The sequence below is a fragment of the Cryptotermes secundus genome, unplaced genomic scaffold (genome assembly GCF_002891405.2).
Source record: "Cryptotermes secundus unplaced genomic scaffold, Csec_1.0 scaffold1780, whole genome shotgun sequence".
Classification (NCBI taxonomy): domain Eukaryota; kingdom Metazoa; phylum Arthropoda; class Insecta; order Blattodea; family Kalotermitidae; genus Cryptotermes; species Cryptotermes secundus.
In genome coordinates this window covers 141,344-153,752 of record NW_019739256.1, presented here as the reverse complement: position 1 = coordinate 153,752, position 12,409 = coordinate 141,344, and the positions used below count along the sequence as shown (strand labels likewise).

Here is a 12,409-nt window from a genome sequence, read left to right as displayed (position 1 = left end):
GGGAGGTTGGTGAGTCCATTGCATTCAAGGGGGAGTAGGTATACCTTCTTTCGTCCGTGCCTGTGGGGGTGGAGGACCTGTGGATCGAAGCTTCGAGAAACTTCTAGAAGGTGTGCAGACCGGAAGGGGTCCGTGCATTTGGTCATGAAGCCCTCCCAGTGGAAAGTTCGAGATGGCTAAGAACGTGGTTTCTGGAAGCAGCAGCGGGGGTAAAGTCAGTCAGTGAGTAGAAGCCGAGGAGTTAGTGAGTGAAAGCCGGGAAGTGGAGTTAGTGAGTAGAAGCCAGGTAGTGACGGTGTTCCTGTGGAACCTGTGCTAGGGGGTTAACCGATCAAGCCCGCATCCAAAAAACGACGTAAGCGAGCCAACACCCGTGTACCCCTGGGATGTAAGACTCATTCCGCTGAATTTAGTCGAGGCATACACCGCGTTGAAGTGAAGCGTGTGGGGACGGGTGTAAAGCTCTGGATGGGCTCGGAGACTTCAAATTAGGAGGTCAAATAATTCAAACTGTGAAATATGCAGATGACCTTGTGTTAATGGCTTAGGAAGAAACTGTGCTACAGGGTATGATTGATAGACTAATCGAAATTGGAAGGTGCTATGGAATGGAAATGTGGAAAAAGCAAAAGTAATGAAAATTTCGAGACAACCAACCCCAGTCACAATAAAGATAGACCAAAAACAACTGGAGAATGTGAAATGGTTTAAATATTTGGGTAGCTTCTTAACAGATGATGGAAGGTGTACTGAAATTAAATCTAGGATTCCCATGGCAAAAGCTGCATTTAGCAAAAAGAAGAATCTTTTTACCAGCAAATTGGACTTAAATTTGAGAAAGAAACTAGTTAGATGCCACATTTGGAGCATGGCTTTGTATGGGGCTGCAAAATGGAAACACTTAGGGCAGTAGATCAGAAAGACCTGGAAAGCTTTGAAATTTGGTGTTGGAGAAGGATGGAGAAGATCAGTTGGACCGATTATGTGAGAAATGAAGAAGTGTTAATTAGAGTCAGTAAGCAGGGAATATCCTACATGAAATAAGAAAACAGAAGGCTAATTGGATATCTCACGCAGTAACTGCCTTCTAAACGAAGTTACTGAAGGAAAGATAGAGGGGCGGATAGAAGTGACCAGAAGACGAGGAAGAAGACGTAAGAAGATGCTGGATGACCTTGGGTACAGAAGAGGATATTCTCATTTGAAGGAGAAAGCTCTAGATCGCATTAAGTGGAGGAACTGTTTTGGAAGAGACTGTGGACCTGTCGTCTTGACAGATTACTGATGAATGAATATATATATATGAAAACAAGAAGGTACTGGAAAATATGTCTACTCCATTAAGTATGTATTTCTCACTTTTGAAAAGTTGCAAAACTGTGTTTACTCTTCTGTTCAATCATTGCATAATACTTTGGCTTCCATTTGCAGCTTCAGTGTTTCCTACATGACACACTTCTAGACCAGTTGTCGCCACTAGTAGAGCTGAAGTACTGGCTGGCAAAGTTGGCTTCATCACATCCCCCTCCTATAACACGGCGTCCATTACTGCTAGAAGTCGTGCCACAGGTACTTTCAAATCTAAATTGCAATCAGTGACTTTTGCAGTATATTTAAAAGTTGTTTAAAATTCTAGATCTCATTTTATTTAAATTTGGATGTGCTTATCACTGAGGCTGAAAATTGTTATCATAGGACCTGCTTTTCAAAACACTGAAAATTAAGATCCTCAATTTTGGGGGGACATTTTATTCTTTCTTTGAGAGAAGAACATAAATTTGTAGTTTTGCAGAAAAGAGCGATAAGTCACTGAACATCACCCTTCAGGAGGAAAAGAAACAGTTTTAGATTCTTATGCAGTCATGCATTTAACCTAGTACAAGGTGGTTCAAATATGACTGGGACTGACTTTTTTTAAAAACCATAACTGCCAACACTTACTTGCACAAGTCAGTCTTCAATGTACTCCCCTCCAGAGTCAACACATTTTTTCCAACGTTCTGGAAGCATCCTGATGCCCTTTTCAAAAAAGGCTGGTGGTTGGCAGCGTATCCACTCCCGAACAGTCTGGATGACGGCATCTTTCACAAACCACATGCCTTGCAAGTCTGATTTGAGCCTTCTGAACAGGTAGAAATCACTTGGGGCCAAATCAGGACTATATGGCAGACGTGTCAGAAGGTTCCATTTCAATTTCTGGAGGGTTTCCATTGTTGTTTTGGCCATATGGGGGCATGCATCGTCTTGAAGGAAGGCTACCTGCCTTCCACCTGTCTTCTGCTTGGATCGGATCTTTTCCTTCACATCTGTTGCCAGGAGGTCTGAGTAATAAGCTGCATTGACTGTTCTGGCATCTGTCAGAAAGTCTACATGGATAACCCCCTGCCAGTCCCAGAAGAATGTTGCCATCACTTTTCCTGCTGAATGGCTCCTTTGCGCTCTCTTGGGTTTGGGAAAACTGGTATGCTGCCACTCGCGTGATGACTGCTGGGACTCGGGAATGAAGTAGTGCACCCACATTTCATCAGTGGTCACTATAAACTTCAAAAATGCATCACCTTCATCTTCAAACTGCTGTAGGAGACAACTGGCAGCTTTCATGCACACCATTCTGTATATGTCCGTCAAAGTGCATGGTACCCACCATGTATTCACCTAGCAATAGTGCAGGTTTCACGATGTCTTCTACACTATCAACACTGATTGACAGCATTGCTCCAAGTTCCTTGATAGTGATGCGCCTATTCTCACGAATAAGCGCATCTGCACGATCAAGGTTTGGCTTGGTGATGGATGTTCGCGGCCGACAATCATGCAGTTCATTCTCCACACACTCTCTGCCCTCTCTGAAGCACTTACACCACTCAAACACATGGGTCTGTGAGAGACTCTCTTCCCAATACTGTTGTTGGAGTCTGTGGTGAATTTCAGCAGACAGGACGTTTTCTCTGAGGAATTTGAACACAATGCGTTGTTCCATGCTCCACAGTACCGTCTGTTTGCTCATCACTCTAGCAACTCCCAGACAGGACTGAACAGGTTCTAACCCGAAAAGGAGAAAGGTTGGAGGTTGTGGCTTCAGTCTCTCAAGGTTGCACAGCTGTTGCGCAGTGCCGCTTGTTTACACACAAATCAGTCCTGGTCATATTTGAACCACCTTGTATATCACTGTGTCAGGAGCCAAGAGAGTGTAGTCAGTACAGCGACTGGCTACAGGCTGGGTGACCAATGGGTCAGAGTTTGAGTTTGAGTTTGAGCATGACTTGTTAGGTCAAAATATCACTGTGAAATTTGAGACTATGATGGTGATGAATGTTAAGATTATGGTATTCTGGGATATGACCACATATAGTTTGGAGAAACTTGCTGCTTCCATATTCAGGACAGAAGATGGAGTCAGCAGGTTATTCTGAAATGCTTGACCCACCTTCCAATCCACATGGGGAGAACTGCAATTTTAAAATAATTGTTTTGCGTGTCTTGTTGTTGCCAGATCAAACAAAGACTACTTGAGAAGAATAGCAAACGTTGGAAGAAGATAGCAGCCAGGCAAGCAGAAGCAATGTTCTGTGAAAAAGAAACCCACATTAAAGCCATCATGAAAAGGTGAAAACATATAACTCTTCTCATTATTGTGCTTTTATTCTTTTGTGTTCTGATGTGTTGCAACTGGTACCACTTTTTCCCATGTGCAGGTCTGGGATCTGATCTTTGATATACTGTTTTCCTATTTCCTAATATGCTTCCTACTTATATCTTTCCTTCTGTACTGACAAGTTTCAGGCCTTTAGGAGATGTTTTGAGTCTCAGTGCTGACCTAACCACCTCCTTTCAGCTCTGACATTTCTTGTTCCACAGTGTTTGCACTGTGCTGCTCTTTGGCACTCTTATTAGCCTCCATCTCCTCCACATGGATAGTCTACTGCCTTTTGTATTTCCCAACACTCCCTACTATGTTAACTACACTGAGTTGCTCTCTGATGGTTTCACTGCGCATTTTAACACATTCTCAGGTAGCAGCCCATCACTTGATGGGTTAAACTTATTTGTGCATTAGTACCAATTCTGTCCAAGTGGCATTTTGTTGCCACTGCATATATTGTAGCATATAGACCCATTGCTAGGCAACATCTTCATACATACACAACAGTACTGGAGCTGTTGCTAGGCAGTGGCTTGCATGTGACAATGGAAATACTGCTGGAAGTGGTGTTTTCTATGGATCCACTCTGAGGCTACATCACTTGACCGACCGAGTGGGGTAGTTAGTGCAGTACAGTGGAGTGGAAGTTGGTTGACAAGTGAGTGAGTTAGTTAGAGGACTGGTGCGGTGATGCTGGTAGCTGAGGCACGGTACCAGTTCAAGAACCTAGAGGAAGGGGAATGTCCACCACTGGAGGCCATTACCAGATGACTGGTGAAGAGAGAGTGGACTGAGAAGACTTAGTACATGCTGTAGTGAACCGCAGACTGTGTGAATTAGCAATGGCACTTCAGTTACTTGTAGTTAAACATAATAGATCACTGTAGGTTGCGGTGCAAGGGCCGAGAAGGCCCATCCCTTATACTTGTAGTTACAATCTATGTCTAATAAATCTAATTACCAATTCAGACCCTGTTTAAAATAACTTCATACATGTGACAGTATAAATGTTACCATGTTCTACAGATCCCACCAATGGTATCTCCACCTTATCGTGGTGGTGTGGTTTGAGAGCTATGCCAGTGATAGCATAGCTACTGGTAGCTACCGTGAAGCGAGAAGAAAAGAAAAAAGATTGCATACAAATATGAAAAGGGAATATGATAAACAAGAACTGACGGAACTGGAGCATTTAAGAAGTTCGAACGAAATTAGAGCGTTTTATCAAAAACTAAACAAGAGTCGAAACAACTTTCAACCTAGAACCTTATGTAGAGATAAAGAAGGCACAATATTGAGTAGCGATGAAGCAATACTGGAAAGATGGGCGCAATATTTTGAGGAATTATTAAATAGTAACGCCTCTGAACAAGTGGAAGGTATGACCATAGACCGGAATCAAGGAAATTTTGAGGCTGAAGAGCCAGCGCCAACCATAAAAGAAGTAGAACAAGCTATCAAAAAATTGAAAAATAATAAAGCTCCAGGAATGGATCTCATCATGGCAGAATTAGTGAAATTTGCAGGCCCAGAATATGCCAAGCACTTACATCAGCTAATAGTTAAGATATGGATAACTGAAATAATCCCAGAGGAATGGAACCTAAGTATTGTATGCCCTATCCATAAGAAAGGCGATGTCATGGTATGCTCTAATTATAGAGGAATTAGTCTGTTGTGCATAGCATATAAAATATTTTCCAACATTCTATTTAACAGACTCTCTCCCTTTGTGGAAGGCATAATTGGGGATTACCAATGTGGGTTTCGTCAAGGAAGATCAACTAACGATCAGATTTTCACTATTCGACAGGTCCTTGAAAAGTGTAATGAATTCCAAATTGAAACACATCATCTTTTCATTGACTTCCGATCAGCCTATGACTCCATAGATAGAGATAGTCTTTTTCTGGCAATGGAAGAGATGCACATTCCACGGAAGTTAATCGCCTTAGTCAGAGCCACTATGAGAAAGACCCAATGCCAAATTAAGATTCAGAATATGTTGTCCAGCCCTATAATAACTAGAAATGGAGTTCGACAAGGAGATTCCCTAGCCTGCCTTTTGTTCAATATAGCATTAGAGAAGGTAGTTAGAGATGCAGGCATCAACACAAGGGGAACTATATTCTACAAGTCAGTTCAAATTTTGGCATTTGCAGATGATATTGATATAATTGGTAGAACACAAAAATCTATGAAAGAAGCTTTTCTTAATTTGGAAAGAGCAGCAAAAAAGATGAATCTACAAATTAACCAAAATAAAACAAAGTACATGCCGGTAACCAAGAAAGACTGTGCTAATGGACCTACATATATTGAAATTGGCTCATATAAATTTGAGGCTGTATGTAGTTTCACTTACCTTGGATCAGAAGTTAACTGTAAAAATGACATCAGTGATGAAATAAAAAAGCGTGCACTTGCAGCAAATAAATGTCTCCATGGCCTTAGGAAACACCTGAAATCCCAACTAATACCCAGGAAAACCAAAACTATGATGTATAAAGTACTTATAAGATCAGTGCTATCTTATGCCTCTGAGACCTGGCCACTGTCAAAATCGGATGAAAGACTGTTAAGTATATTTGAAAGGAGGATCCTGAGATATATCTTTGGACCAGTGGAAGAAAATGGAATATGGAGGAAGAGGTATAACCATGAGCTATACAAACTATTTAATGAACCAGACATTATTGGATTTATAAAGGTGAAAAGGCTTGAATGGGCTGGACACATAATACATGCCAGCGAGAATAGAACCATCAAGAAAATGCTTAATACTAAACCAGAAGAAAATAGTTGAGTGGGAAGACCAAGGTTAAGATGGGAAGAATGTGTGTGGCAGGACATAAGAATTTTGGGTGTAAAGAATTGGAGGAATGTAGCATCGAATAGAGAAGAATGGCAAGGAATCCTGAGAAAGGCCAGGGCTCACAAAGGGCTGTCATGCCAGTGATGATGATGATGATGATGATGATGATGTTCTACAGAAGTCATTAAAATGCACAAAAACCTGAAGTGTAGCTTCTCAAAACTAAAAAAACTGAGATACAGGAATTGTCAACTGTTTTGTATGTGCTCTCTTGCATTTAACTTTCAATGCAGTACGTTCAAAATTCAACTTTCTCGAAAAAAAATCCAATACGACAGGTAAGATCCCAATGCAGAGGCATGGCAGTAAAACTAGTAGCAACATACAGTGTCCTATTTTTCATCAACAATCCATAACCCAGTCACTCCAACAACAGATCCACCTTCACAGACCTATCACAAAATGGACAATTTTAACGAGGGTATTGTCTATATGTTTCCCATGTGGAGGTGGTTTAGAATACCTCCACCCTGTGAGTCATAGGTGACAAAAAGGGAACCTGTGCCTGGGGGTATAACTGGGCCACTCTCTCACTGGGGGACATAAATACAGAGACCTGGTCCTCTAGGTTAGGGGTTGAACACAAGGCTGATAACCTTACTCTGTAAAAAAATTACTGTTGTGAAATCCAAAGAAGTGAAAACTAGATGGTCTAATTCACAATGGAATAGACAAATCTGGCAGAATCTTGTGAGGAAGGCTATGGCCCAAAAGGGCTGTTTCGCTAATGATAATTATTTATATGTGAAGTAACATACCATAAAGCTGTGGAAATATTTACACACAATACAAGTTTCATATAATTATGCTCAAACTTAATACCTTGGTAAGTGTCTCTCTTCACAGCCCCTTTGTCTCAAAAGTGATACTTCATGTTCCTTATCAGTGATGAAATAATTTGTTTCAAACTACATTTTATCTTCTACTATAAATACAAGATGAAAAGATTTTTCATTTTAAACAAACTTTATTTACTCATGCACAGAAAAGTTGCATGAACTGTTGCTTTAAATGGATGAAGTTGTGATATACATAATATTTAGGCCATGTTGCTTGGTATTTCTGTCCACAGCTTGAATGAAACATATGACCTGGACACACTAGAAGCACTGGTGCTTGGGCCACCAGTTTGTGTTGCCTGTGGAAAGCCTGCACCTAAGAAATGTTCACAATGCAAAGCTCCATACTGTGGAAGGTAAAGCCCAAGAACACCAATTCAAACAAAAATTTGAGAGAACTGATGATACATGTCTGCCGGTCACGGTAGCCAAGCGGTCTAAGGCATGCACTGTCTCCGCTCACTCAGAAGTCAGGATCGTGGGTTCGAATCCTACTCAGGGCATGGATGTTTGTGTGCATTTTTCTGTGTTTGTCTACAGGTAGAGGCCTTGTGACGAGCTGATCACTCGCCCAAGGAGTCCTACCGTATGTGTAAGATCTAGAAAAACCGAAGTGAACGGAGTTCATGGAGGTAGGCCTAGGCCCACTGGGGCTGTAGTGCCAAGGGGGGGAGATGATACATGTCTTTAATATGTTCATCTGGGAAGATGCCAGCAGAAACTGCAATTCTATAATTATAGAATTAAAAGATTTATTTTTGTGCATAGTTTTTGCTATTAGACTTCTACTACCTTAAGTTTACCACTCACATCAGTGTCTGGTCTATGTCAATATCTACAGGATTAGGATAGGGTAAAGTTACATCTGTGCCCTGTACAGGAAACTGAATTACAGCTTCAAACATTCTTAACAGAAGCACTAATAACCATACCCATTGGAGAGGAGGTTGGGTGGCCCCAAAGCCATTCTGGAAACTAAGAAGAAGAGAAAAATCTCTCTTCTTTCAGGAATTGAGTGTCAGTTTCCGTCATTCAGTCCATAGTATAGTTATTATAAATACAACAAAGGGAAACACAAAAGCTCTCTGCTGGATTCTGGTAAGGAAATTAGTCTAACAGAGAAAACTTAAGTGTACGTCCATGTGTTATCACCACAATGAAAGACAAAAGCACAAGGTATGGATAGCCAACAGATCCTTAAAAAATAATGCAAATTTAAACTATCTGGAGAGTATAAAATAAAAATTGCATTCATGATGAAATTAGCAAGATCAAATCTGGGAACTGCTAGCCATTATAGGTCAGAATATTTTGTCTTCCTGTCTACCTAAAAATGTGAACATTAAAATACACTGCACTGTACTTTTACAGCTTTTTTGGGGGGGGGGAAAGGGGTCNAAGGGGTCTGAAACTTGGCCTGTTAATCGAAGGGAAGAATATTTGCTGAAGGTGTCTGAGAACAGGGTAATGAGGAGAATTTTTTACTTAAGAGGGAGCAAATAGCAGAAGGTAGGAGGAAACTGAATAATGAGAAGCTTCATAATTTCCATTCATCATTTATGATTACAAATCAAAGGAGATAAGATGGGCAGGGCACATATCATATACAGGAGATTAGAAATGCACACAAAATTCCAGAAGACCTAAACAACTGGGACCACTTTAGACTTATGGGTAGATGGGAATAAAATATTAAAATTGATCTTAAAGTAATAGTTTAATAGTGAGAACCAGATTCATCTCTCTGATCTTCATGGTGGACTGAAGATAGAGGAAGGTTCTTTCCATACACTGGTACAAACCCATCGAACCATACAACATCCCATCCAAGATGATCAAAATACTGGGTGTCTGGATGAAAGGTATCCAAAATAAAAAATTTATATCTTGGAAACTATTTGTCATACACACATCCCATTTATGTCATCGGAAAGAAAACCCTGAAAGTTTCTTTTTTATGCCCGGCTCATGCGCATGCCCCACCACATTTTTGCCACCATGTTAGGAATCACCTGGACAGAGAGATGGCTGGGATATGAATTGGTAGAGGTTGACCAATCGCTTGGCCTCCTAGGTCGCCAGATTTAACCCCAGTGGGTTTCTTCTTGTGGGGTTTTGTGAAGAACATTGTATACCAGGTTAAGATCAACGAGCTTAAAAGACCTGAAAGCCCGCATAAGGGCCACTGTGGCTACAGTAACACCAAAAATGCTTCAAGTAATGAGGAATGAGGTGGAATACAGTCGTTTCTTCTTGTGGGGTTTTGTGAAGAACATTGTATACCAGGTTAAGATCAACGAGCTTAAAAGACCTGAAAGCCCGCATAAGGGCCACTGTGGCTACAGTAACACCAAACATGCTTCAAGTAATGAGGAATGAGGTGGAATACAGTTTGGATATTTGTCATGCCACCATGGAAGCCCACATTGATATTTACTGTGAAAGGTATATACTCAGAAAAAACTCTGATAGTTTTCCTTTGTAATGGTGTAACTCATAAATATGTAAATAAATGCTTTCTGAGATATAATTATTTTATTTTGGATACCTTTCATCCAGACACACTTTATTGTGACGTGGAGGCTGAAATCCAGAATAATCTAACAAGAACAAGCATCTGTTACTGGGCAACAGCTTACTAAATGCACCATTACTGTGGATTTGGATGAATTGCTGGAGGCATATCCATGGTAATGACTTCTTAAAAGATGAATATGCAAAGTGAAACTCTCAGAGGCAGTGCTCTCTATTTGGTTCTCTCAAAGTTATAAAATGTAGAGCAGTTTTCCAGACGAGTTAGTTATGTGTGAGATAGTCGTGGCTGAGAGGGCGTGAGTCATGCCGAGTAGTAGACTGGAAGACTAGAGACGAGTCCAAGAACCAAAAGAAATATAGAGAGAGATCCATTCAGTGTATGCACTGTTATAATAAAGTGTAACTGTAATAGAGACATCCATTGAATCCTATCATCAAATCTAGAACCTACAATTATTAGTCACGCCAACCTGTTATGCATGACAATATTCACAGCTCAGGTGGGTTGGTGTAGTGGTAATGCTCTAGGCTCATATTTGGGAAGAGCTTTGTTCATATCCCAGCCAGGATACCAGCTGTCTTGACAAATTTCTCATGGTCCATCTCAGTCCCTCTAGGCAAATGCTGGGATATATTAATCAGGCCATGACCACTTCCAAATCATCATTTATCCTACCACTTCACACTATATAGTCAATATACTAACAGCATCATGAAACAGCCCACAAAAGTATACACATTCACTGTCCTGAAAACCTCAAATCTGATACAAACTCCTGTCCTGAATCTTGCCTAGTTTATATGTTTTAAGTAATGTTGTGATTTTCAGGGAATGTCAAGTCAAGGACTGGTCTAAACACAAGACACCATGTGGCCTCGTTTCTTCACACCACAAGACAGGTGATTAAATGTGGATGGCGAAGGAAGTGGCTGCTCTTTCAGCAAGTTCTGTATCTAATACAAATAAGTCTTAAATAGATGCATTTTGTGAGTACTACACTGTCTCAAGAATAATGTCCAATTTTAATGTCTACAAGGTCCTTTACTTGTATATTGCATCCTGATTTTATTGTATTAACAAAAATGTATTTACTTTGTATTGTGTACCCCTTTTTAACAAGGCTTTCATCATTGTGTGTTCTTCAAAGAGGAACTTAAAAATTTGAATAAATCATGTATGATTGATTGCTATTAACTAATGTCAATCCAGCCTAATTTCAAATACATACCACTGATATCAATGACAAGGAGTTCAAGACACGACTTATTATTATTATTATTATTATTATTATTATTACTGTTATCCCATCTTGTGAAGAGCTTACCACCTAAATACAGACTCTGCTAAATCTGTCAGATACAACCTCAAACCACAGCACCATTGTCAGGTTTTTAACTGCTGATTTACAGTCATTTCATACTACATACATACATGTACATAATGTGTATATATGTTTATCAGCTATCTTTATACCAAATTTCACATGCCTAGTTCTAATGGTTCATTATTTTCTCAAGATATTTTAGCAAACATCTTGAGGACCTTATATTTTGAGATGTATTGCTTACACTGACTGTAGGAAATTAGAAGTTACAGAATTGGGTGGTCTTTGAAGATGCTAAGCATCTCAGTACTATATGCCAACTATCTGCCTAACAGAAACATTCAGCCGCAGCTTCCAGTGAATTCTTCTGTTTCGGGTGGTAGAATAGCGTGGCACATGCGTCCGGCACCCTGGCAGCTGCTACTCCTCTGCAAATTCCCCCCTATGAGACATCTCAGTCTGGTGATGTACAGTGTAGAGGTAAAGGTGAAGGTGAAGGTGAAGTCATCCCTGTGCTTAATTACGCATGTCATGAAAACGTGTCTGGGAGTGTGGGTATAGCTCGCTATTCTTGACTTTGGCACTAGTGGAGGTGAGTGATAGCTTCATTCCCCTGCCACTTTACCTCTGGGGGAACAGCCCCCACTACCCACCGGATAGGAGGCTGGGTGGGCCCCAGAGCTGGTCTGGAAGCTGTGAAGAGAAAAATCTTGCCCCTGGCAGGAATCAAACCTTGGTCAATGCTATACTGACTGTGGAAAAATTAGGAATGTGAAGTCATGTATGTCATCTCCTGAAAAGCATCTGAACCATTTCTTATTTTCACAAAACCAGGTTAAGTTGACTGAGCCAAAGCCTCTATCGTGAATGAGGGTGAGCAGTTTATGGTTTTCCTAAGCCCTTCCAGGTACTAAATCCTGGGCTTGTATTTAAGTAAGGTGATAACTGCTTCCTTCCGCTTCTTTTCCAATTCATCATTCATTAATCATTCTACCACTTGACAGTATATAGAGTAAGCTGCTGACAGCAATATAAAAGCAACTTAATGTTTGTGCTATTAACCTGGCTGAATGTTTTATATATATATATAGTGACATGTTGCGCAACGGAGGACCCCTACCTCCCCAGCGGCACATGGCGGTAACGTAGCGCCCTCGTTACTGCTTGTTGTGCTATGCAGGACACCACTCCT

The 12,409-nt window shown here is 40.7% G+C and overlaps 1 protein-coding gene across 1 annotated transcript in view; it reads left to right on the top strand.

Annotated features, from left to right (window-relative positions):
- Positions 1 to 11,134, top strand: part of LOC111871918 (zinc finger MYND domain-containing protein 10) — a 25,355-nt gene extending 14,221 nt beyond the window's left edge. The window contains exons 7-10 of the mRNA XM_023865322.2: positions 1,432 to 1,569; positions 3,494 to 3,606; positions 7,591 to 7,713; positions 10,722 to 11,134. Of these exons, the coding sequence (XP_023721090.1) occupies positions 1,432 to 1,569; positions 3,494 to 3,606; positions 7,591 to 7,713; positions 10,722 to 10,800 (453 nt within the window). The 3' untranslated portion in view covers positions 10,801 to 11,134. The remainder of the gene's footprint in view (positions 1 to 1,431; positions 1,570 to 3,493; positions 3,607 to 7,590; positions 7,714 to 10,721) is intronic.
- The last annotated feature ends 1,275 nt before the right edge of the window (positions 11,135 to 12,409 follow it).